At 36.7% G+C, this 27,453-nt stretch overlaps 1 protein-coding gene and 1 pseudogene across 1 annotated transcript in view; both read left to right on the forward strand.

Annotated features, from left to right (window-relative positions):
• The window catches only part of DNAH8 (dynein axonemal heavy chain 8), a 302,018-nt gene that overhangs the window by 183,759 nt on the left and 90,806 nt on the right, over nt 1-27,453 (forward strand). The window contains exons 59-71 of the mRNA XM_054569318.1: nt 2,455-2,608; nt 3,976-4,140; nt 5,254-5,480; nt 7,246-7,364; nt 8,979-9,082; nt 12,764-12,940; nt 14,671-14,838; nt 15,359-15,574; nt 17,945-18,082; nt 19,187-19,314; nt 20,012-20,183; nt 21,644-21,799; nt 25,580-25,735. Coding sequence (XP_054425293.1) covers nt 2,455-2,608; nt 3,976-4,140; nt 5,254-5,480; nt 7,246-7,364; nt 8,979-9,082; nt 12,764-12,940; nt 14,671-14,838; nt 15,359-15,574; nt 17,945-18,082; nt 19,187-19,314; nt 20,012-20,183; nt 21,644-21,799; nt 25,580-25,735 — 2,080 coding nt within the window. The remainder of the gene's footprint in view (nt 1-2,454; nt 2,609-3,975; nt 4,141-5,253; nt 5,481-7,245; nt 7,365-8,978; nt 9,083-12,763; nt 12,941-14,670; nt 14,839-15,358; nt 15,575-17,944; nt 18,083-19,186; nt 19,315-20,011; nt 20,184-21,643; nt 21,800-25,579; nt 25,736-27,453) is intronic.
• Nucleotides 3,705-3,839, forward strand: LOC129067958 (uncharacterized; annotated as a pseudogene).

The raw sequence follows: 27,453 nt of genomic DNA on the forward strand, positions 1-27,453 counted from the left end.
TTATGTTGAGGCATGACCCCTTTATTCCCACTTTTCTGAGAGTTTTTTTCATAAATGGATGTTATATTTTGTCAAATGCCTTTCCGCATCTATTTACATGTTCATGTGATTTTTATTTTTCACTTCATTTATGTATTTTATTTTACATTCATTGATTTGCAAATATTGTATCAATTTCCCATCTATGGAATAAATCCCACTTGATTGTGGTGTATGATGTTTTTAATATATTGGATCTAGTTTGCTAATTTTGTTTTTGAGGATATTAGCATCTATGTTCATCAGGCATATTAGCCTATAATTTTCTCTCCTTGTAGTGTATTTATCTGATTTTGGAATTAGAATAATGCTGTTCTCGTATAAATAACTTGTAAGTCTTCCCTCCTCTTGAATTTTTTGGAATAGCTTGAGGAGGATAGGCATTAGTTCTTTGAATGTTTGGTAAAACTTACCTGCGAAGCCATCTAATCCCGGACTTTTGTTTCCTGGGAGTTTTGTATCACTGCTTCAATTTCATTAGTTGTAATCAGTCTATTCAGATTTTCTGATTCTTCCTGATTGAGTTTTGGAACACTGAATGTTTCTAGGAATTTGTTCATTTCACCAAGGTTGTCCAATTTGTTGGCATATATTTGTTCATAGCATTTTATTACAATCCCTTGTATTACTGTGATGTCAGCTGTTACTTCTTTTTCATTTCTGATTTTTTATTTGGTTCCTCTCTGTTTCTTGATGAGTCTGGCTACAGGTTCACCAATCTCATTTACCTTTTCAAAGAACCAGCTCTTGGTTTCATTGACCTTTTGTATTGTTTCTTTAGTCTCTATGACATTTATTTCTGCTCTGATCTTTATTATTTCCTTCCTTCTTCTTACTCCGGGCTTTGTTGTTCTTTTTCTATTTCTTTTAGGTGTTGTATTTGATTGTTTGTTTGACATTTTTCTTTCTTCTTGAGGTAGACCTGTAATGCTATGAACCTCCCTCTCAAGTCTGTTTTTACTGTGTCCCATAGATTTTGGGTTGTTGTGTGTTTATTTTCATTTGTTTCCAGGTAATTTTTTATTTTTTCCTTGATTTCATTGTTAATCTAGTCATTGTTTTAATAACAAGCTATTTAGCCTCTGTATGTTTGAATGTTTTTTAGTGTTTTTGTTATAGTTGATTTCTAGTTTCTTACTATTGTGATCTGAGAAGGTGGTTGATATTTCAGTCTTATTTGGTGCCCTAACATGTGGTCTGTCTTTGAGAACATTCCATGTGCACTTGAGAAGAATGTATATTCTGCTGCTTTGGCACAAAGTGTTCTGTAAACATGAATTAACTCCATCTGATCCAGTGTGTCATTTAAGGTATCTGTTTCCTTGTTGATTTTTTTGTCTGGAAAATCTATCCATTGGTGACAGTGGGATGTTAAAATCCCCTACTATGACTGTATATAGCTGTTGATCTTCCTACATTGGATGCATATATGTTTACAAGGATTATACCTTCTTGTTGGATCAATCCCTTTATTATTATGTAGTGACCTTCTTTGTCTCTTATTATGGCCTTTGTTTTGAAGTCTATTTTGTTAGATATAATTATTGCTACCCCAGCTTTTTTCCCCATTTGCATGGAATTATTTTTCATTCCTTGTGGAGGAACTTTTATAAAGGTACAGAAAGGGGATTTGAACCCAGATCCTTCTGGTTCCAATGCCCATAGTCTTTCCTTTACACCCTAAGGCTTACCTGAAACTTGCATTATAAAACCTCTTTCAAGTGATGTTTCTTCATAGTCTTTGTCATCAACTTACTCATGAATATTTATATGTAAGCACTTTAAAAAAATGTCTGTTTTATTTTTATATATTACATCAGGTCTGGTAGCACATACATTTAGTAGGAAACAAAAAACAGAAAAACAGAGACTCAGATCTTTTTTATAATCAGTAATCACATAATTATAGCATTTCTATTATTTATATCACATTTCATAATGCATCTTGTCTGTAGGCTTTCTCTGTATCTAGCTACTTAGTGAGATGCACAAATTACTACTATATTTAAGTTATCATTAATTATATTTATAACTTATCTTTACCTTTTTATGAGTCCAAACTCATCCAAATTCCAAGTTAGTTTTAGATATTATACATGTATACCCTTGGGCAAAATCTGGTGAGGACTGTCAGATTGCAGGGAATAGAAGTTCATATCCCTATTCCCAATTACTCTTCATGAGTCACTTCTGCTAAATTCCCCATTTGTCATCTCTCAAGTTAAATAAAACATGTGTTTTGAATGGTAGCATATAGCTATTTTACTCTAATCTCTGTGTTTGTAGTAGGCATTATTAATCTATCTTGGAGCAGGTACAGATTATGCTCTAATTATTGTGGGTTATATAATATTTTGAGATAAATTATGACTGTATATTTTAATTTTAAATTTTTTTACAACTTTTATTTTTTAGGTCTTATAATGTGAGTAATCTAACAGATGACTTAAAATCTCTGTACAAAGTTGCTGGGGCTGAAGGCAAAGGCATCACCTTCATCTTTACTGACAATGACATAAAAGATGAGGCATTTCTAGAATATCTTAACAACCTACTATCTTCAGGGGAGGTAGGTCTCAAAAGTAGAGGAAAAGCTCATATTTTTATAATGTAAATAGTATTTGAATAGAAAAAACAGCAGCCCTTCAGCAACCTTTAGCCAGTGAGGCCATTTATCACACATTTTTTGTTTTAGGAATGATTAACATATGTGATTTAGTAAATATTTGAAGTTCCTATGAAATTAATGCTGCTTACCTCTAGATCTTTAGTATGCTTTGTTTCACTTAGCATATGATTGCTTATTTGTCTCTTTAGTCTTTAATTTGATCCTATAATTTATTTCAGAAGGAGCAAAGTATCTATCTATCTATCTACCTACCTATCCATCCACCTACCTAATAGGAGTATAGAAGGGCTGGAAGAGTTTCATTAGGTGTAAGTAGATGTCAGTATTACCACTTCTGACACTACTTATATCAGCATTGCCATGACCACTCACATGCGTGGTATTACATTAAAAGGACTTAACAGACTTTGCATATACTTGTATTCATGACTAACATTTATTAAAGCAACACAGTAATGAGTCACAGCCAGATTAGTAAAGAAAAAGGTATATGAGGTGGAGTCTGGAGAAGTCCACGTGCAGGCTTTCTATGTTCCCTCTAGAGGGGCCATCCAGGATGGGCTTTCCCTCCAGTGGTGAAGTACTGCAACACAAGCACCATGTTTCTGTTCAGGGGGCCTGTCTGAGGCTCAGAGTCCAACAGCTTCATTGGCACTGGCCATGGTGTCACTCCCTGCCTAGCCACAACTACCCAAATTCCAGACTCCCAGAAGGAATGTAGGTCTTCCCCATCTATCCCAAAATTTATATAAATAGTCTGGGTACAGTGGAACAGACTTATTAATTAGCAAGGGAGGAGACATTCCAAAAGTGATTTCTAGTTGCCAGCCTTGCAAGTGCACTTCTTAAAATGAGGCTGCTGTTGTAACTCTTCCCTGCACCATGGTGTCTATGGATTCTTATTGGTATAGGTGCTGGTTAACTACCATGGAGCCAAAGTTGAGACTGACAATGACTCAGAGAACAGAGGGCATCATGGACAGTTTAAAGAAATGATTGAAATGGTGGAGAGATAGCATTTTAGTGATAGGTATTTAAGACTACACTTTCAGGGATCATTTCTATAGTGATAACTATTTAAACAAAAAGAAACATAATTTGCTCCTGATGAAACTGCTCAACCTGCTCAATAAATAGTTGCACTCTTGGTAATCTCTGGCAAACCAGCAGTTTAACTGTAGAGATGCAGAAAGAAAATATGAAAAAAGGATGACATGTAGGTAGGGGAAAGAAGACAAGACTTCAGCAGTGAACTGACTGTGGAGAGCACTTAAAACAAAGAACTCTCTCTTGTCTGTTCCTCAAAGATCTCTAATTTGTTTGCACGGGATGAAATGGATGAACTCACCCAAGGTCTGATATCGGTGATGAAAAAGGAGTTGCCTCGCCACCCTCCTACCTTTGATAATCTGTATGAGTACTTTATTTCAAGATCAAGAAAGAACTTGCATGTTGTTCTCTGCTTCTCTCCAGTGAGTCTCTATTTTAGTTATATCTATGTAGGAGGAGTTACGTAATGTATTTAGATGGTTCACTTTCTCTGATGAGATGATTTACTCAGAAACTAACATTTGTTACATTGAAATAAAATTAGCACTTTACTATTACCAGTCTTCAGGGACCAAAATCTCATATCAAAGTGTAAAATATTCATCTTATTTGAAATTATTGCATAGGGTACAACTTTCATTACCTAAAGACATATATTATTTGAATTGGAAGGGATTTGGTGATATAATCTTGCCAGCTCTACTTCCAATCTAGACATACCATCTAGAATGTCCTAGATGTAGGTTTGAATATCTGTAGCTCACTACACTCTCCATATAGTAGCCAGTGGACATATATGGCTATTTAAATTTTGATTAATTAAAATTAAGTAAAAGTAAAAATCCAATATTTCATCCCACTTTCTCCGTTTCAAATGCTCAATAGGCACATGCAGCTGATGGCTGCCCATACTGAAAAACACACATACAGAAAATTTCCATCATCACTGAAAGTTCTGTTGGTCAGCTATGCTCTGGGCTCAGAGTGGGGGTGCCTCACTGATTTACAAGGCATCTGCTTAATTTTTAGGTAATCTAATAGCCAGAAAGGTCTTCTTTACAATCAATTGAATTCTGTCTCTCTGTCTTCTCCCCTGTGATTTTGTTTCTGCCCTGTAAAATGAACCCAACCCCTCTCCCACATATAGATCCTCATATTTTGAGAAAGTTTTTGCAGACTCCCTAAGTTGTTTTCTTTTTAGGTCAAACACCTGCTCCTTCTGCTGTTCTCACTTGTTCTAATGTCCAGGCTTTTTACTGTCTTGGTCACCTCTCTCTAGAAGAGTTCTAGCTTGTCAGTTTCCTCTTAAGAGATAGCTCCTAGAATCAAATCTTAAACTGTGGATGTAGTTTTAGAACAGGAAAGAATGAGGAAATATTACCTCCCTTTATCTGGATACTTTATTTATTAATGCAGCCCAAAATTTTTTTAAAATTGTGATGTATGTCACACTGTTGGCTCAGCATGCATAAGCCTCTCTCTAGACAACTTACAATGTTTGTGCTTCTAATGCTTTCTGACTTTGCTCTCAATAGGTTGGTGAGAAGTTCCGTGCCCGGTCTCTGAAATTTCCTGGCTTGATATCAGGTTGTACTATGGACTGGTTCAGTCGCTGGCCGAAGGAAGCGCTGATCGCCGTGGCCTCCTATTTCCTTTCAGGCTATACTATTGTCTGCTCTAGTGACACCAAAAGACAAGTTGTGGAAACAATGGGACTCTTCCATGACATGGTTTCTGAGAGCTGTGAAAATTATTTCCAAAGGTAGGTTACATCACATGAGCATGAAAAAGCTACAGAACCACAGAGTTCCTCCAAACGGGAATCAAAAGGAACTGATTGAGCACAGAGTCTCAGCTGCACTTAAATTTTTACTTGCTTTGATTTTCTAGTGATTATGTGTAGAAAAGATGGTAAATAATGAGCTTTAAAAATTAACTAGTGTCTCTCCTTAAGTACCTTTCAGACTTCAAAGTAACACATGCTTAATGAATCACTTCATTTTGTTGACTTAATTTTTTTCAAAAATAACCTACTATTCATTAAAAGCTGTTTAAAATTAGTTTCCTGCTCAAATGCATTTTTTTATTGTGATTAAAGAAGTGCATGATTTAAAGTTTTATTATTGCCTTCTATTAAAAGACCATTTAGGTTTTGTATTTGCATCACTTAGTCTGAAAAAGTGATGGATGTTTCATCATGTTTTTATGCCAAATAATTATGAAACAAAATTTTAATTGGCTCTAGGGGAATCTACTCGCTAAAAGCAACAATGGTGTTCATATGTGAAAGCTGGTGTCAACAGTTTAAAAATACCACCACCCATCTCAAGCATGATAGTCACTGTATATGACTTACAGATGTGAATGTAATTGCACCAACATGGATTTCTGGAACAGTGGGCTTCTTTCGGAGGGTTAATGGATGGGCTTCAGGGTTGCTGAAGCTGCCAGAAAGGCTATGCCTATTTTTCTGCATGGAGAGTCTGGGTAACATTTTCACTGATTTTCCAAATGTTCCTTCTCTCACAAAAGTTTATGAAAAGTCTATACCTACATCGCCCTCTTGAATAGTTCTAGATGATCTCCTGGATTCTCTTGGTGAATTCATGGGCATTAATTTTTTCTTTTAGGAAGATTTTCTTTCTACCTCATTTGAACTCCTCCTGCTACCATTATCTGTAGAAATTCTTACCTTCATACAGCTACAAAAACTAAGTTTTGAAAACTTTAGTGTACTTTTAAAATTTCTCATACTCTCTCAGTTGTAGAAGTTCATTCTGAATGTAATATTTACATAACACTTTAGTGATAGTTATATATATGCTAAGTCTTTAAAATACTGTAATGTTAAAGATCTTCTGAACTCCCAAAGTGCACAAATTAATGATTTTATAGTGTGTGTGGAGCTCTTATTTGACTTGAGTTTCTCCTGTATAAACTTATTCTTTTTATTTATTTCTATTGTTAAATATAATTACTATACTATGGCCCATAGTGAGCAGAATGTTTGAATCAAGTGTGGCTGCTTTGATTGCAAAGGCAATCCAGGGACTCAGGGGAGAGAGTGGCTTTCACCTCTGAAAGCCCACTCACCTGGTTCCTAGCAGTGAAGAGGTGTGTAGCCAATATCAGTTGAATGAAAACAGACCACAGTACAAAGTCACTTCACCCACTTACCCCTAATATTTGTACAGAACCTTAAAGTTTACAAAGTGTATTTACATATGCTATTTACATTTTTTTTATCTTTACAAAATCCTGGCAGGTGTAGAGCAGTGATTTTTTCTTCATTTTTCCAGATAAGCAAACAAGCCCAGAGTTGTGTAAGAGTGGAGTCAAAGACCCCAAAAAGGTCCAGATATCAGACATTTAGCGTTCTCACCTCCACACCCCTAGTCTGCCCTTCTGCTAGTGACTAACTGTAAGGAATTGCCCCGATTTCACAGCAGGAAGAGCATCTGTTCTGACAGTTTATAGAAGTACACCAGAGTGGCAGAGACAAAGATCGCTTTTATGTTCCTTTTCAGATACCGCCGAAGAGCACATGTGACTCCCAAATCTTATCTCTCATTTATAAATGGTTATAAAAACATTTATACTGAAAAGTTGAAGTATATTCATGAACAAGCTGAACGTATGAATATTGGTAAGTAGAATGGGATTTTAAGGGCTTGTTTGATATGGATCCCAATATTTTGTTTGGTGGATATTGTATTTGAAAATAAAATACTGACTTTACTGTTAGTAATAGATTATCTTGAGGGAATGCCCTTAATGGTCTTTTGACCTGTTAAGAAACTCTGGGCAGAGAAAATCTAAACAGAGATGGCCTGTTTTCTTTACATAACCACTTCTCCCAACTCTTTCAACTCTGGGTCCAGCAGATTGGGCAGTGGGTCACCACAGTCACTTGCAGACGAGGACCAGCCCGCTCTTGGGAACTGACCACAATTTCAATTTTTGGTTTCATTACAGTTTCCCTCAATTCATATAAACTTTGCAGTGTTAATGCTTTCAAATTTCTAACAAAGGAAAAAGCAAAACAAAAACAAAAGGAGAGAGTTTACCTGAATGATGGTTTTCTGAGTGTTCAGTATATATAAGTAGAAAAAGTAGAAGTTGGTATAGTTTATATGTCCAGAAAGCATTTGGCCCAAACATTCTAGATTACCTTAGTGCTTTCTTTTTACTTCTCCTTCACAAGACTTGGTCACAGAGCATAACTGAGCTCTAGGGTTGGTGACATTATAGTGACGATAGAAACACAGTGAAAGAAACCTCCTTCTGTTCTGATGGCACACCCCCTTGCAGCTTTTCCTCTGACGCTCCAGGGTGAGTGATGTGCTGAAGCCAACTGCACTGGCTCATGGGAGCTGATTGTTAAATTTAGGAATTTTGTGATCTGGTTGTTACATAAATTACTTAAACTTATAATTAAATTATATTAAAAATGAAGGCAATAAATTCTCAAAACTTACCACTTCTTAGTTATTTTTACTCTATTTTGCTATTACCAATGTTCTTGAGGCTATTTCCATTCTACCTGTATGGTAGAAATATTATGTAACAGTGTGCTACTGAGAATCCTGGTAGCTTGAATTCAGCCATGGCGGGAGTATTGACACCATGGAAACTGAAAACGTATAAATGAGTGTTTTCCCTTCTGCCTCAAGAGATCAGATGCTAAACATTTACCAAAACACCTCTGTGTAAAACCCAGGTGGAACTTGAGAAAGTCAGTTATTTCGCTCTCCAGTATTGAAAGTCACAGAGCAAGTTGCATAGATTTTCTCAGTTATTTTCATTTTTATAATGAAGAGAAAAACAAAATTGTTAATCGATTATGTGTCTAATTTGCCATCTCAGCTGCAATATGATTCAAAGTCAAAAAAATGATAGTTACAAAGTGTTCACAAAGCTAAGGGAGCATCTGTTTGTGAAGTAAGTTACTTGACTAATGTTTGTCAAGTAAGTTCCATGATTAATGTTATTCGGTAAGGCACTGTGACTTTCCCTTAAATGTAGCAAATAAGTTTCCTCAGCTGGAGCTATTTTCTTCATCCACCTGCTAAAAATCTCAGAAATATGGTCAGTATTATTGCTCTGAAGATGTGTGTGTTTTTAAAGCTTTTGTCCATAATTAATTACCTAGTGTTTGTTATAGTATTTATATGGTGCCTTATATGTAGTAAATGTTGAATAAATATTTGATGAAGTATATTCACATACTCAGCAAGAGTCTATGTATGTGTTTATAAAGGTCTTGATAAGCTTATGGAGGCAAGTGAATCCGTTGCAAAGCTCTCTCAGGATCTTGCAATAAAGGAAAAGGAGTTGGCAGTGGCTTCTGTAAAAGCAGATGAAGTGAGTTTGCATTTATTTTATCCCGAGTGGTGAGGTACATTCTCCCATATTAAAACAAAGCATTTATAAACTTACAGGGTGTAACGTTACAGAGTATTTCTGGTAAGATAATGTTCCCAAAGACCATTAGATATTTTTGTTTAACTTATACCAAGGCATACCTAAACTATTATATCCTCTACCTGGTCTAAGGCTATTCTTTCTTCTCTGGCTCTGTCTCTCTTGCTCTCTCTCTTCTATTTATAAAATTTCTGCTTGACTGTAAGTTGTATTTGTTAAGCTCCCTGCATGCTCTAGGTTTCTAGAATGGCCCAAGTCTCATCTGAAGTTTGTGTAGATCAGGGAAAAGAATAAGAGGAAGAATTGATGGAGTCCACCCTCCCCAAGAAAAGATTCTCCCCCCAGGGTGGTAGGAATGCGAGTATACGTGTGCAGCTCCTTTGTCTACGACCCCACCAGTCTCAGACTGCCCTAGCTGCCGTCCCCTGAGAAGCAGCTAAGAATAGATATTTAAGTCTTGACCTTAGCCAGTTGCTGAAATGAGAGAGTTAAGAGAGGCACTTAGCAAAGTTCTGGCATATAGTAGGTACTTAACAAAATATGAGTTAACGTTATTGTTACTTATGCGAGGCTTAATAGAGTTTCTGATATTATTCCAGCACGGTTTCTTGAATTGTTTCAATTTTCTATAAATTATGTGGAGTGGAAATATGGTTTTTCTGAAAGCTTAAAATATTTATTTGTATATTCTAAGCCTGAGGAAAACTTAGGAGATAACAGACTGCAAGGAGCTGCTCAAAGGAATTCTTTTAATACACCTTTTTAAAAATTTCTTTTTTTCAATTACATTTGTCCCCATTTTTTTTGCCATTGCTCTCCCCTGCCTTGCCTCCCCCAACATTCTATTCTTACCCCCTGTTGTCCTTGACCATGGGTCCTTTATACATGTTCCTTGACTTGACCCTTCTCCTTCTTTCCCACCATTATCCCCCTCCCCCCTCCCCCCTCCTCCCTGGTCACTGTCAATTTGTTCTTTATTTCCATGTCTCTAGTTCTGTTTTGCTTGCCTGTTTGTATTGTTGATTAAGTGCCACTTATAGGTGAGATCATATGGTATTTATCTTTCACCCCCTGGCTTATTTCACTTAGCATAATGCTCTCTAGTTCCATTCATGCTGTCATGAAGGGTAGGAGATCCATCTTTCTTTCTGCTGAGTAGTATTCCATTGTGTAAATGTACCACAGTTTTTTGATCCACTCATTTACCGATGGGCTGTTTCCAGCACTTGGCTATTGTAAATAATGCTGCTGTGAATATTGGGGTGCATAGGTTCTTTTGAATTGGTGTTTCAGGATTCTTAGGGTATAATCCAAGCAGTGGAATTGCTGAGTCAAAAGACAGTTCCATTTTAAGTTTTCTGAGGAAATTCCATATTCCATACTGTTTTCCACACTGGCTGCACCAGTCTGCATTGCCATCAACAGTGTACTTGGGATCCCTTTTCTCCACAACCTTGCCAGCAGTTGTCGTTTGTTGATTTGCTTATGATGGCCATTCTGAGTGGTGTAAAGTAGTATCTTATTGTGGTTTTAATTTGCACCTCTATGACGTCTAGTGATATTAAGCATCCTTTCATGTCTGTGGGCCCTATTTATATCCTCCATGGAGAAATGTCTGTTCAGGCCCAGTTTTTAATTGGATTGTTTGTCTTCCTGGTGTGGAGTTGTGTGAGTTCTTTATATATTTTGGAGATCAAACCCTTGTCCAAGGTATCATTGTTAAATATATTTTCCCATATGGTTGGTTCCCTTTTCATTTTGTTCATGTTTTCTTTAGCTGTGCAGAAGATTTTTAATTTGAGGTAGTCCCATTTTTTTATCTTTTCCTTTATATCCCTTGCTCTAGGGGACATATTGGTGAAAATATTGCTCCATGGAATACCTGAGAGTTTCCTGCCTATGTTCTCCACTAGGACTTTTATGGTGTCGTGACTTACATTTAAGTCTTTTATCCACCTGGAATTTATTTTTGTGTATGGTATAAGTTGGTGGTCTAATTTCACTTTTTTTCATGTAGCTGTCCAGACCTCCCAGCACCATTTGTTGAAGAGGCTATTTTTACACCATTTTATGCTTCTGCTCCCTTTGTCAAATATTAATTGACCATAGAGACATTGGTTTATTTCTGGGCTCCCTATTCTGTTCTGTTGATATATGTATCTGTTTTTGTGCCAGTACAAGACTGTTTTGATTACCATGGCCTTAAAATATAGTTTGATATCAGGTATCGTAATCCCTCATAGTTTGTTTCTCTTTCTCAAAATTGCTGAGGCTATTCAGGATTGTTTATGGTTCTATATAAATTTTTGAAATGTTTGTTCTATATCTGTGAAATATGTCATTGGTTTTTAATAGGGATTGCATTGAATCTATAAATTTCTGTGGGTGACATGGACATTTTAATAATGTTAATTCTCCCAGTCCATGAACATGTTATATGCTTCCATTTATTCATGTCGTCCTTAATTTCTTTCTTCAGTGTTCTGTAGTTTTCTGACTATAGTCTTTCACTTCCTTGGTTAGGTTTATTCCTAGGTACTTTATTTTTCTTGTTGCTATAGTAAAAGAGATTTTTGTCCTAATTTCTGTTTCTGATATTTCTTTTTTGGTGTACAAAGATGCATTTGATTTCTGAATATTGACTTTGTATCCTGCCCTTTTTGCCAAATTCACTTATTACACTGAGTAATTTTTGGGGAGAGTCTATAGGGTTTTCTATGTACACTATCATGTCATCTGCGAACAGTGACAGTTTTACTTCCTGCTTTCCAATTTGGATGCCTTTTATTTCTTTGTCTTGTCTGATCACTATGGCTAGATTTTTCAGTACTGTGTTGAATAGAAGTGGTAAAAACAGAAATCCTTGTCTTGTTCCTGATCTTAGTGGGAAAGCTTTTAGTTTTTGCCCATTGAGTATGATGTTGTTGTAGGTTTTTCATATATAGCCTTTATTATGTTGAGGTATGCCCTTTGACTACCACTTTGCTGAGTTTTTTTTATCATAAGTTGGTGCTGTATTTTACTAAGTGCTTTTTCAGTGTCTATTGCTATGACCACGTAATTTTGGTTTTTCCTTTTGTTTATGTGATGTATTACGTTTGTTGATTTGCAAATATTGAACCATCCTTGCATCCCTGGGATGAATCTCACTTGGTCATGGTGGATGATCTTTTTAATGTATTGCTGGATGTCGTTTGCCAATATTTTGTTGAGGATTTTAGTGTCTATATTCATCAATGATATTGGCCTGTAGTTTTCTTTCTTTGTTGTGTCTTTATCTGGTTTTGGGATTAGGATGATGCTGGCTTCATAAAAAGAAATTGGGTTTCTTCTTGGACTTCTCTTTTGGATTTCTTGGAATAGTTTGAGAAGGACATCCTGAACTTGATGTCCTGGGGATGCCCTTTATGCTGTTTTTGTTGGTTCTCTGGATGTAATTGGGTTTTAATAGATGTTGGGTTGTTCTTTTATACACCTTAAAATAGAGATGACTTAGATTAGGAATCATTTTGCTGTTATTCATGTTTTATATTATATTGAATAAAATTCTCTCCCTACTCAAGTCTATAAATTATGCTCAGAGGTTTCTATTTGCCCTCATGTGTTTCCTCAATTTAAAAGGTGTTAGCAGAAGTCACAGTAAGTGCTCAAGCTTCAGCAAAAGTAAAAAACGAAGTGCAGGAGGTTAAAGACAAAGCCCAAAAAATTGTGGATGAAATTGATAGTGAAAAAGTAAAAGCTGAGACTAAGCTCGAGGCAGCCAAACCTGCCCTGGAAGAGGCAGAAGCGGCCCTGAATGTGAGTAGTGAGTACGTCGTTACCCTTCCCAACACAAGCACTGGCAGGCTCCATGTTTCATCACATGAAGTAACTGTGGGATTTTTGTCATCACAAAACTGAATTGAATGCCGAATGTGATACATAGTAATCTCTTGAGTCTGGAAACAAATCTTTTCACTGATTAAGTTCTCAGAGTTCTTATTTTTTGAGTCTTCACTTCCTATAACTCACTATTTTCATGCTATAAATCAGCTTTCCATGAGAACTGAGAATAATACTAGTGATTAACAGCCTAACCTATAACATAAGGGATTCGGATTACATAGGAAGAAAGCCATCTCAGTTCCTCCAGCATCCTGTTACGATGATGTCACGGGCCCTTTTGAAATCCCCATGCGGTTCCTGTTGCTCTTAGGATACAGTCAAGGCATCCACAGCTCTGAGCACGCAGCTTTGGAGGCAGGCAGATCTGCACTTGCCTCTCATGGCCAGCACTTCATAAATAAATTGACTTAACTTTCCTGGGTCTCCATGAGGATTATAATTCCTCACTGATCCTTGAAGGCTCAATGTAAGCATTAAAAATAATGAATACAGTTTACTGGGCACATGGAAGGTACTCAATAAATATTACTGCTGCTGCTAAGATGGCTCCTATCTACTCCTTGAACTCTCTTGTCATTCTGTGCATACACACAACATGACCCAGCCATACAGAAAAACCTAGAGGCTCCTGGAAAAATCACGGTCTGTTTAAATCAGTCTCTCCCTCTGCCAGGAATGCTTCTCCTAACCTCATCGCCTAGTGAGTCATTCTTTAAGACCAGACTCGGATCTCACACCTTCCAGGAAGTTTTTTGTTCTTCTGGCTCTCCTTTATTTCCCTATCATCCCTATGCTTGTATTATGACAGATAACCCTAGTTTAGTGTAATTGTGTTCTCTCTCTCTTCCTTGGAAAATTCTGAGGACAGGGCAATTTTTGTTTCTTTTATTTGGGAGAAAGCCTGTAGTTGTTATAGGAGTGGATTTATGGTAATTGCTTAATAAAAGTGTTACAATGGGCAGGACACATTCTTCATCCCCACTCCCTGTATGGGTTCCATAATAACATATGAGAGAGATCACTGAATCAAATGAGTCTTAGGAGATTTTCCTGATGTATATAGGATGTCCCAGTCCTTCTCACCTTGAATATCTGGTAACGGGTAATGACTTATTCCAAACCCAACTCACATATCGAAACTTTCAAAAAATATTTTTACAAGCCATATAATAGCTTATCTCGTCCCTCTGAATTCCTCCCCGACTTCGAAAGATAGGACAGCCCTCAAAATGAAGACTGAAAGTGAGGCTTCTGCCCTTCAGGGCCTTGCTTCTCTCTTATTATCCACACATAATATAGATTCTGTGATTTGAAGATACAAGTGATCTAAAGATTACCCATCAATGAGGTTTGTTCCTAATAAGGGTCTGGGGTGGTGGGCAGTGAATGGTAGTGATATGCTAAAGAATTAGTTCAGGGCAACAGAGGAAAAAGAATTAAAACAAACAAAAATCCTAGAATCACAATAAAAGAGCTATTAGGAAAAAAATCTCGAAATGCAAACCCTTGAAGAAATAATGTCAGGGTTTGGGGAAAAATGCATTTAAAGTTTTCTACTTTAGTTATTTAAATGTATTAGTTTTCCATATGATTATGAATACTATCAACAAAAAAAAAATATTGATTCCTAACCCCTAAAACAGACTATCAAACCAAATGATATTGCCACAGTCAGGAAGCTTGCAAAGCCCCCGCATCTTATTATGAGAATCATGGACTGTGTTCTGTTACTATTTCAAAAGAAAATTGACCCTGTTACTATGGATCCAGAAAAACCTTGCTGCAAGCCATCATGGGGAGAGTCATTAAAAGTAAGTAAAATCTACTTTTGTGGGCCCTGTGAGGTCCTTCGGAGTCCTTATCCCAGGACACTCAATATAGGCCAGACAAGCTGGCAGATAAAAATTGACTGTTGTGTATTGAATAGTTTTATCTGAATCTGCATCTCCCAAAATGTAAGTAGGGAAAGATTTTTAGGCTGAATGCTTTCTTTTTATAAATTCTGTTCAGAACCAGTGGCTAGTATTCGTACAGTGTCGATGTCAACCCCACCCAATCTCCAAAAAGGGGCCTGTGTGGTTGGGGGCACTAAGATGCACCCACCTGGCAGGAAACTTAGGGAGCTTTTATTTTTACTCTTTCAGCATGGAAATGAGAATACAGTTTGCATTTACAGATTTAGGCTGACTACTGTCATAGCCTTGATTTGTGTGTTTAGAAAAAATAAACTGTTACTTCTTTTTAAAAAATCAATTTAGAAGCACAGACTAACTCAGAAAGGAAGTATTTATCTTCTTCCAGACCTTACAGGCTGCAGTATTGTTTTTTCAGTTGATGAGTGCGACAGGGTTCCTGTGGAGCCTTCAGCAGTTCCCCAAGGACACTATAAATGAAGAGACTGTTGAGTTACTACAGCCGTATTTTAACATGGATGATTACACTTTTGAAAGTGCAAAAAAAGTCTGTGGGAATGTGGCTGGTCTACTGTCTTGGACACTTGCTATGGCAACATTTTATGGCATCAATAGAGAAGTACTACCTCTGAAGGTAAAACTTTCCCTCCTTCTCTCAGCAAATCAGTGTTTAGTAAAATCAAACGTTAGTATGACTGCTATTAAAAAACAAATCCTAATTTTGACTAACAAAGGTAGATGTCCTTGTTACCAAGTTTTTCCTTTTTCTGCATATCCTCTCAGTTTCTCATTCTTTTTACATCTGTTATGAGTTTTGGACATCTCAGACAAGAAATTGATACCAACTCGTTAACCCTAAATACTAGAAAATAGTGAAAAAACACATGCAAAGAGTATTGAGGAGGAAATTGCAGTGGACCAAGAATTCAGTGTCTGACCAAGCTGCCCTACATATGTGAGGGAGCAAAAAGACATTCTCAAGAATGCAGTTAAGTTTTGAAGGGTAAACAGAACTCTCTCTCTCTCTCTCTCTCTCTCTCTCTCACACACACACACACACACACACACACACACCCCACCCCCCTCCTATACTGGGCCAGACTGTCCTTCATGTCTGAGGGGATAGAAATACTTTCTCAGGAGTGCAAAGGAGCCATGAAATATACCACCCAGACAAACACAACCTCCACTGCCCACCCCCAGCCCCATAAAGCTAAAAGAGTTGAAAGTGGTCGCTCTGTGGAATGGAAAATGGAGGAGGTGGGAGGGGGTTACTGGTTTTCATAATAAGCCTTATAGAAGTGACTGCTTCTTTAAACTCCGTGCTTCAAAACAAATAGAAAATAAATAAAAAACAAAGTTTTAACAAAAGGTAATGATGAGAATATATAGCAGAACACCCAAACAAAAATATACCAAGCAAGAAATGTTACTATAAATGTTAGAATTCAAGGAAAAAAGGCCAAAAAGAGCCATCATTTTTTATTGATAAAAATTTTGATTCCTAACAATTAAGTCCGCAGTGAGACTTAATTGTAATAATGTCTTATTCTATAAATAAAATAGTATTAAGTCACATAAAACAATATCTATTAATACTTAACTATAGAATAATAAAAATAATGTTGTAATTTGAGATTGTGGCACACAGTGTCAATCTACTACAGATCTGGTGGGCACAGGCCTGGCTTTGCTGGATTGCGACCTGTGCACACAGGGTCCCATGTTAAGGGCTTTTACTTGGCTTAATGCTCTGCTATCTCCCTCTTGAAGTTCTTAATACTTTAACAAGGGACCCCATATTTCTATTTTGCATTGGGCCCTGCAAATTATGTAGCCAATCCTGAGTAAGCATAAATTAATATTTACATAGAGATTTTACCTGTATTATTTTTAAGGTTGAATTGCTACATTGAACTTTTTAAAATACAAAGAAACATTTACAAAAATTGATGAGGTCCAATGCTAAAAGAAAACTTTGATTTAATTCCTAGAAGCAAAAATTGCGGAAGCCACATTTTTTTAATTTCTTTTTTTAATTGACTTTTAGAGAGAGAAAGGGAAGGAGGGAGAGAGAGGAAGAGAGGAGAGAGAGAAAGTAAGAAAGAGAAACATTGACTTGTTGTTCCACTTATTTATACATTCATTGGTTGACCCTTGAATGTGCCCTGACTAGGGATGGAACCTGCAACCTTGGCACAGTGGGACAGCGCTCCAACCAACTGCCCTACCTGGCCAGAATGAGGGCTGAGGCTTATTCTTGGATAATAAGCAATAAAATTAGAAAGTTTACACTTTAAAAAAGTTAGTTACTTCTATTTAGAAAATGATGGCAAAAAACTAGTTACCAAAAGTTTTGTGATGTGGTAAAACACTACATTCTCTTCCCTTAAATGAATCAAAGAAAGTGAACCCAGTACATACTCACAAGCGTACATGTACAAAAAATTTGAGGAAAGCAGAAGAGCTAATAAAAATAACATTAAAAATTAGAAAAGAGAAAAGTAAATGAGTAAATCTAAAAATTGGTGCTTTGCAAAAACAAAATATAAGAAATAGATTCTCAGAAAATCTAATCAAGAAGAAAATATAGAAGAACAAATGAGAATAGAAGGATAAATCCATATAATCACAAATGTGTAGATTTAAATAGTTAAAATGCAAATTTTACAGTTATATGTAGATACATTAGAAAATATAAATGAATATTAGGTGGAAAAATAATCAAAATGCCAGTTATCAACTTCTTAACACAATATTCACAGACTGTCTCTGGGTAAACTTAAAGGTAATTTTTGTTCTTCTTCCTATATTAATATGTAACATTAATAATTAAAAGAAAAAAACTTAAATGAAGTATCTACAAGACCTTCTGCTTCCGCACCTAAAAACACTGAAATAGATGACCTCCATACCACCTAGGACAAAATTATGTAATTTATTGTCACAGATGTCTTGCAGTGCTAATATAGCTCTACACTAATGGCCTCTTCTTCCTTCTAAGGCTAACCTGGCCAAGCAAGAGGGCCGTTTAGTAGTTGCTAATGCTGAACTAGGGAAGGCACAGGCGCTGCTTGATGAGAAACAAGCTGAGCTGGATAAAGTACAAGCAAAATTTGATGCAGCAATGAATGAGAAAATGGTGAGATTAAAGAACTCAAATTACTGAAACAACATACTGTAAAGTTACACAAGTATGTGTTGTATTTAGAAATTAGGCAAATGTTTATGACAACAAATTTACCTGAATGCTCTTACTTGTGGCTAGCAAATGTCTACTTATTTTGGATCTTTGACACTTCTATGTCTTTTTTAATAATCATTTTCTATAAGAGAAGCTGTGATGTCATACCCAAAGAGTACTCACTTTAGAGTTAGAAAACTAGTTTCAGGTCAGCTCATGCACTTGTGAATTATGTAGTTGAGGGCAATTGACCATAATTATCCATCAAATAGGGATCCTAATACGACCTCTGAGGTAGATTGTAAGCAGTGGTGGTGTGGTAAATGCTCAACAGCTTGTGAGGGGCAGGGGCCAGGGTTTACTGATTTCTGTGAACTAGTTGTTCCTCTCACTGCCAGTTTTCAGCTGTCAGTATGATGACACCGGATCCAGATTTGCAAAAACCTATGCAGCAGCACAGCATTATGTTCAATTTCCATGATGCTGACACAGTGGACTGAAATAACCTCACTCAGGCAGTACTAAAATGTAGTAATTAGGAAGTGATGGGTTTTGGTTACTTGTTACCTTTTCTTTTAATATAATTTGTTTAATTATAAGTTTATGTAATTTTTAACAATGGCTGTTTAATACCAGCACACGCATTTCCTGGAAATTTAACAATTGGCTTTTGTAAACAGATATGAGCTTCCTACAGTACATGACTGTTGTGTAGAATTTTTCTGTGAAAAAAATCTTGGTAAACTGCAAAGAACTCAGAATTACCAAATCAGTGACTTAAATGGTATATTTTATTGATTTGATTCTATTTTGAAAATATTTAACAGAAATACTACTTTCATTTATGTGCTTTTCTTAAAATGTTGTAATGTAAAATAACTATATACTGAACAAATTACTGGAATTTGATATGGGAAGTTTCACTCACATATAAGTATTTTTAGATTATCCTTATTTTGCACATTAAGAAGTTCCTCCATGTATTTTTAAGTGTTGATACAATGGATATTTAATTAAGCAATTTAAAAAGTTCTTTGAGACATTCTTCCTTTATGAATGTAGGATTTGCTTAATGATGCCGACATGTGCCGGAAAAAGATGCAGGCAGCTTCCACTCTCATCGATGGACTGAGCGGAGAAAAAATCCGATGGACTCAGCAAAGTAAAGAGTTCAAAGCTCAGATTAATAGGTATAAATTTTGGTCTTCGTTATACTATACACTCTGCTCGCCATCTTAGGCACCGTCTCAAATGCCCCCTCTTTGTGACATTAGAGAACATAAAATCCATTTGTTTCCCTGTGAAGGGCATTTCTCCTTCATTTCCAATATCCGTCTCTGATCCCACCATCTAAGAAACTGCTTACAAATCAAGTTACACACTCAGTCAGAGGTAAAGAAAATTTTGCAAAAACACTTTGAGTCTGATTTTTGCTACAGCATTGTGGATTTTCTGTATGAGAGCACTTCAGACATGGTCTGGATTTGCCGGGACAATCTGTGGGCTTGCTCTGTTGGTCTACTCTTTACCCTTGGTGTGCTCAGTAAACACAAAGAGAGGGGAATGAGAAAGGAAATATATTTTAACCAAGACTGAATCTGAACAGGACCAGCTCTGAGATGGGAACAGGATTCTTTCCTCCTCTGGGAGTGAGGGGTCTGGACCCCGTGGCTTCAGGATGAGCCTTCTGTCTTGCTCTCTGACCTCCCCAAGTATGGCTACTGCTTCTGCTTTTTGCATGGTCTCTTCCATGTCTGGCTTCCAAGTGCAATGAACAAAGAAGGATTTTTACCTAGTAACAAAATGGAACTGCACTGTGGCCTTTCCAACTCCTTGATATGAGAACTTAAACTGTTGTAGGTGATGCTTGTATTTTTTCCTTAATAGGCTCGTAGGTGATATTCTGCTGTGCACTGGATTCCTTTCCTACCTTGGTCCTTTCAATCAGATATTTAGGAACTATTTGCTTAAAGATCAGTGGGAGATGGAGCTGAGATCACGGAAAATTCCTTTCACTGAAAACCTGAATCTTATTTCAATGTTGGTGGATCCTCCAACGGTAAATGTTAACTTTCCTCATAATATTTGAATTTCAGTCTCATTTTATTTCTTACTAAAGGTAAACCAAATTTGTTTGTTTTTTCATTTAATTGAAAAGATTGCTTTCAAAATGCTTATAAACACCAAAAATGAATTTTCTTTGTTGCATAAATGTTTCTTTGCATTTTAAGAAACCCTGCTTACAAATTAATATCAGTTACACTGCTATGAACTAAAAGATCATTTGTGGGTCACAGACAGACTTGCTGATACTAAGCTCTTCTTATAACCCTTCAGTATTTACACCAGTCCTATCAAATCACACACTCTCTCAAACACTTTAGGCAAATATAGACATCAGCTAGGCTGTAAGTACCGCTATTAACTTTCTTTTGGTCATTAGCAATCCTTTATTAGTGTCCAAAACAGCAGCACGTTCTGTGTCACTGAGTGATAGCATGACCTATCACAGTAGCCTTCCTTGTTGGGAATTTGATGCCTCTGTCAAAATATACTCTGCCAGTATATTTTACAGAGCTCCTGTGGTATTAAATGCTTTCCAGGCAATTTGTATTCATGAGCTGCTTTTCTGATTTGTGAATATGCTCCCCAGTTGCCTTAGAGGTGGCATGCTATTAATTTCATGTTATCTCTATTTACAAGTTAAAATTTAATCTTTTCCAATTCAAACAACGTTGAACTCACCCTGACAGGGACTAGATAATGTATTGAAGATACAGCGGGCCGCTGATGAGGCTTAAATGGGCCAGGATATTCTTTACCAATTAATGCCTTAGAAGGTGCTGGGATAATTTAACAAAGGTAGAAGCTGGTTTGGCTCCTGGATTTCCAGTGATTTTATCGACCACAGGAGGGCAGACTGGCAATTCCTTCTTAATTTGGAAAGGAAATATTTTTTTAATGTCATTGATGAGCTCCTGCCAATACAATTTCTCATCTCCCTTAACTTCTCTGCCTCCAGCTGTGCAATCTCCATACCAGTGAAAGCAGAACCAAAGGGCACGGAAGAGGAAGTTTCAGAGGCTTATCCCAGGGCTTATCCTTTCTGACATTTTATCACCTGTATTCATTATCTCTGCTAACTCCAGCCCCTCTGGATCCCACCCACAAAGCCAGTGTCACCGTATTTCAAGCCCCTATGTTCTCAGAATGTTCAGCAGCCATGCTTCATGCAATCAATTTAAGTGTTTCCTCATAAACATGAAAATACAACATACAGGACTAAACCTAGTCTTGCATTATTAAAGGATTTATTATGTGATACATTTGTTTTTTAAAATTTAATATTACTTGGTTCACATTTACAAGTTTGGGGTTTTTTCTAGGTACCTGTTGCATACTCTCAGTGGAAAAGTATAACTGCAAATTTTAAATTCTTTTGTACCGTGGTACTTTTAATTACTAACAAAAGCGTTCTTGTTCTCCTCTGAATGGCTATATTCATTTCCTGTTACTCAGATTGGCGAGTGGGGACTGCAGGGATTACCAGGAGATGACCTATCAATTCAGAATGGCATTATTGTGACGAAGGCCACCAGATACCCACTCCTCATAGATCCGCAAACTCAAGGCAAAACTTGGATTAAATCAAAGGAAAAAGAAAATGACCTGCAGGTATGTACCACTTGGTGCGGGGCAAAGTAATCTTACAGTCATGAAATTTTCCCCAAATTTTTATTCAATCTGCCAGTCATAAAGTTGTCATCTCTCTAACTGTTTGCTAATTTACACCCTTGAGGTTTGTGACAGGGATTTGGGGCAAAGGCCCCCAAAAGAGAAAATATTTTCTCTTTTGTGCTCTCTGTTAATCTCACTCTCCCCACTCTGTCCATTTCCCTGGCTCTATTGCTTTTGTCAATGCTGGATGTGTCTTCTATCCTGGGCCTTTGGTCTGGGCTTATAGGAAAGCAGCAAAAGAATTCGTGATTAAGACCACTTGTGCCAGCCTAGCTCAGACACTTGGTACTGCAATAACACACTAGAGTCTGGTAGTACAGTTGGAGTCTAATAAGGAATTAATTTTAAGGTAGGGGTGAACAAAGGGCAGGATTCCAACACTCCCTTGGGGATCTTGTTACCATTGATATTTTAATTCAGCTACCAATGTGGACTATTCATTGTTTCCTAGACAGTGTTCTAAGCCTCCTGGATCCATATTTATGCTTGTACTATTTCTATTAATAAGAATGTCTTTCTCCACCGTACTGCGGCTTCACTTATATCACAGATCAAAATCTTAAATACTCTTCGAAGTCCACATGCATCGCTACCTTTGTTAAGACTTTTCTGTGTCCTTAGCTTAAGACAGCCTTCCCTGAGTCCTTAAAATGTCTCTTTTGTCTTTCTGTTGTGGGTTTAGAGTCTGTTTTGAATTATTGTTCTTTTCACATTTCTCTTTTATCTTTACGGTACCATAGACTTCTTACTGGCCAGGTTTATGATTTTATCCCATCTTCATATTTTCTACACAGTTTATATAGAATAGAAATTCTGATATTTATTGAATTTAAAGGAATTAATCAAAGTGTGTCATCACTATAGGAAAAAAAATATGGAAGAATTATGTGATCACCTTAATAAATGCAGAAAAAGCACTTTGGTAAATTAAATACCCATTCATGATAGAACTTCCAGAAACTAAAAATAGAGTATCATATAAAGAGCATTTACAAAAAGCCTACAGCAGACACCATGCTTAATGGTGAGATATTGAAACATTTCCTTCTGAGGTCGGTGCTTAGCTGGCAAATAGACATTGCCTCATGCTCAGGAGCATCTCTAAGGTAGCCCCCCATTAATCAGTACTCCAGAATACAATGCATTAGTGTGTGTTTAGACAACCCAGAGAAATCCTGGTAAGGATCAGAGTGTAAACGGAGGGGAAGCGTTAAAAGAAATGGAGGTAATGGGAATGCAGCTTCTGAGGAGCTACAATCACAGGAGTGCACTCCTGCTAACCTAGTTGTCTGGATCCCGTTCAACTGTAACTTGTCCCTTATTTTGGTTCTCTTGCCTCTGGCTGTTGATCTCCCTGTTCATCTTTTCTTATTTTTCCCAATCATAGCTTTGTCTCTCCATTTCATCATTAAACTCATTGACAGTCTTCAGTAATGTCTTTCCTGATGTAATTCTGACCCAGGAACCCTCTTGAAGGAGTAACAGACATATGCTAGAGACACTTCTGTATTTTAAAAAACTATCTATTGCTGAAATATAGGCAGATTGAAATATATTCTCCTTACTCAAAAGGCGTGAGTTTTCTGAATATATGGATCAGCATATGAACAAACACATACATGAAACAAAATTAGTATTTCTTGAATTGAGAAAGAAAATAAAATAAAAAATGAAGCACTTTATAAATGTTATTAAGTCCAGGGATGCACTCCACCTGGCAGCTTTGCCAAGGCCACCTTCAGTGCCCTCTCCATGATCTACAGCTCAGACTCCTGGAAAGAGAAGCTATCCCTCAGGTTTCCCTATAAAAATTCAGTGGTCAGCTTGTATCTGTGCAAATGACTCAGGGTCTGGTGGTGGTTACCACATAGTGTTTCTGCACAAGAAAAATCAAGTGAATTAAACCTGAAATTATGACTATAAGGTGCGATTTCAAGTTTATAAAAGATCTGAAGATAGTAAAAGGTAATTTAATAAATTGGCAACTTGAAAACTATTATTTCTTAACTTAGTGTATTAGGATCCTCCAGGGAAACAGAAATAATATGATATGTATATGTAGATACATGGAAAGAGATTATTATGAGATTTATTATTATGGAATTATGGGGGCTGGGAAGTCCCAGACTCTGCAAGCTGGAGGTCCAGGAAAGCTGGTGGTATAGTTCTAGTTCAAACCCTGAAGGCCAGAGAACCGTGTGAGCCAGTGGTATAAGTCCCAGTCTGAGTCTAAAGGCCCAAGAGTTAGGAGCTGATGTCCTCGGGCAGAAGATGGATGTTTCAACTCAAGCTGAAAGCCACCTTACCGTTCCTCCACCTCGTTCTCCATGGATCAGATGATGCCCTCCCTTGCTGGTGAGAGTGATCTTCTTGACTCAGTTTACCAATTCAAATGCTAATCTCTTCTGAAAAACCCCCCACAAGATACACCCTGAAATAATGTTTGCCAGCTACCTGGGCATCCTTTAGTCCAGTCAAGGTGACACATAAAATTAACCATCACACTTAGGAAGGAAATCACAAAAATAGAATTTATTCCTTGGGAAATAGAGCAGGACAATCACATTTAATCTTACTGAGACCTTGTTTCATCTTGTTTAATGAACTAGTTAAAGCTCTTTGTTTAGATTCATTTACTTTATCGACTCACAGTAAGACTTTTCACAGCACAGCGTTTGTATTTAAAAAAGCTTTCCATTCAGAGGGGAAACTTTCATGTGCAAGATTTTTTGTTTTAGTTATCCCCTTTTTAATCAAAACAGGACAAAGGTAGACTTACTTAATTTTTCAGTCTCACCTCTTGTTTTCATAGCAACTCAGAAATAATAGTTTCTAATTCCACTCTCCTAATCACTTGCTGGCCCAGTGGATCTTCCTTGAATGTTAAGAGGAGCACTCACAGTAGCATGAAAGCAGTAGTTGAATTTAGTGGCTAGGCTCTAAGGAGATAGAGAGTTGAGGACTGGACCTTTGGGAATCCTTACACTTAGGCCGGGGGAAGGATGATAGAAGTAGAAGTTCAAAGCCAATTGGATCATGCAAAGATCAACCTGCCCAGTGTATGTATTCTAGCTAATAACAAACATTGACCTACAAGTGGGTGAATCTGCCAGGCATTCAGAATTCTAATTAAAATTTTTCTTATATTTTATAAGAATATTTTTTATATTTTGTATAAAGAAAGTAAAAAGTGATTGTATGGTCTTTACGTTGGCAAGCATTTATCATACTCCTCCACTGTACCACTGCTAGAGACAGAATACATGGATGGACCCTTGGTTTGACTTAGTGTATAACTTCTGACAATCTTAGGCTTATTTTTTAAAATCACTTAATCATCTCATAGATTTCCTGAGAAGGTAATGAATATCATGTATGCAAGTTACTTTGCTTTCTCTGAGTGATTGTAGCTATGTAAGTTGAAAAGGATTAATTCTTGATTGCTGTTCTTCCAGCTGTGGGAGCAGAGTTCTGCCACCGCAGCCAAGGAATGCCCGTCTGTTCTCCTCTTTCCGTCCCAGAGAGCCTGTCACATGTCCAGGGCTTTCACACCAAGGAACTCACCAAGCTTTGAAATTAACTGATGTTTGTTGCTTTTATTTTTATAAGCAAGGCTTCCTGTGCAGCCCTCAAAATTCTTAGTCAGCTCTTGGTTTCCACTGAGGAGGAGGCACATTCTTTGTGCCCTTTCTATGGTAATGAATTCTTTATTTTCAGGTGACATCGCTGAATCATAAATATTTCCGCACACACTTGGAGGACAGCCTTTCCTTGGGCCGACCTCTTCTCATTGAGGATATTCGTGAAGAGCTGGATCCAGTCCTGGATAATGTATTAGAAAAGAATTTCATTAAATCAGGCACCACTTTCAAGGTGAGCTTTGTGAAAGAAAGAGAGGGAAAAAAAGGAAGGGAGGAAGGAAGGAAAGAAGGAAGGGAGGAGGAAGGAAGAAGAACAGTGGTAACATCTACTTATCTTTTTGAGCATAGCAGTAAAGGCAATTTCTTTCAGGAATTTGGTACATTGGAAAAAATAATTTTCAAACTCATACTCAGTGAATATGAATTTTCAAATTCATATTCAGTGTTTCCTTTGAAAATATATGACATATATAAAAAATGCAGGGTGAGGGCGATATCTTGGTAAGAGTAGCCATTTCGCTGAAACTAAATAATGTATTAAGGAAAGGCATTGTCTGGTCATGATAATAAGATATTAGTGTTACACACAAAATACATTTATTTTAGCAACTCCAAGAAAATTGGTTATACAAGCCATACATACATCCGTACAATAAAACCTGTATTTTCTCACTAGAGAAAATAACATTTTAATAAAGTCTGTGGACATTGACTTGTTCATTTCTCTATTACTTTTCAGTCTAAACTCATGGACTTTGCATGAAGCTATGGAATTCTGTTGCTAATCGTTAGTTATAATTGTTTTGAGTACAAGTGTTTCCTTTTTAATTGGTGTCATTATCTTTAGGCTTCTTTGACTCTTTATTTTTTTGATGAATGACAGAATTTCTGATTGAGTATTTTTTAAAAAGATTTTATTTATTTATTTTTAGAGAGGGGAAGGGAGGGAGGAAGAGAGGGAGAAAAATATCAATGTGTGGTTGCATCTTGCGCGTCCCCTGCTGGGAACCTGGCTTGCAACTCAGGCATGTGCCCTGCACTGGGAATCAAACCGGCAACCCTTTGGTTCACAGGCTGGCCCTCAGTCCACAGAGCCACACCACCTAGGGCAAGTATTTTTGCTTTGGACAACGGAATTATATGAATATCAGTGAATAAGAATGCAAAATTTTCTCATTAAACAAAGAGATTTATTTAGAAAAAAATTTATTCATAATGTGAATTCTTTTATATGCCATGTTTAATATGCCAAAGGAGGTTGCAGAATCACCATTCCTGAAGGTCCCTTAAAAGACCCCCATTTCTTATCTGCAATGTGAATGCATGCTGCCTGAGAACGTGGCGGTCCCTCCAGGATGTGGTTTTCAATCACATGCCGGATTAAGATTAATTAAAAATTTAAGTCATTTAAAAATGTTATAATTTCCATCTGACTTTTAAATAGCAAAACCTGTTGTTTTCAATATGCTGCAGATTGTAGTTTTTAAGATAAATGTCATCTTTCTGGAAATATATGTTGGCATTTTTTTCTTTTAAAATTTCATTAACCCTTTCTTTAAAAATTTCACATTTCTGTTAAATATGCTTCAAATATGACTGTGAAACAGAAAAAGAAATGACACTTTCTATAAACAGGACAAATTTCCATAGTAGAAAACAATTTTCTCAAGTGGAAAGAAACAGTCAAATCTTTGACAGAGTTTTTCTTTATAAACATTTGTTTTGGATACATTTTTCATTTAATTTGCCTGGTGTCATGGCTAAAAACATACTTAAGCAGGACCACAAATCTAAATTATTCTAAAGGAATAGGCTGCATTCTTTAAGATGAGTGATTAAAATTTTCCAACTTTCCTTTGCAATTCCTTCAAGTTTTGTAGCACTTACCTTTGGTAAATTATTTCCTAAATAGAACCCATATTTCTTGTCCTGCCCTTTAAGCTTTTTTAA

This window comes from Pteronotus mesoamericanus, unplaced genomic scaffold (assembly GCF_021234165.1).
Source record: "Pteronotus mesoamericanus isolate MK-2021 breed Mesoamerican mustached bat unplaced genomic scaffold, CSHL_Meso_final contig_20, whole genome shotgun sequence".
Taxonomy (NCBI): domain Eukaryota; kingdom Metazoa; phylum Chordata; class Mammalia; order Chiroptera; family Mormoopidae; genus Pteronotus; species Pteronotus mesoamericanus.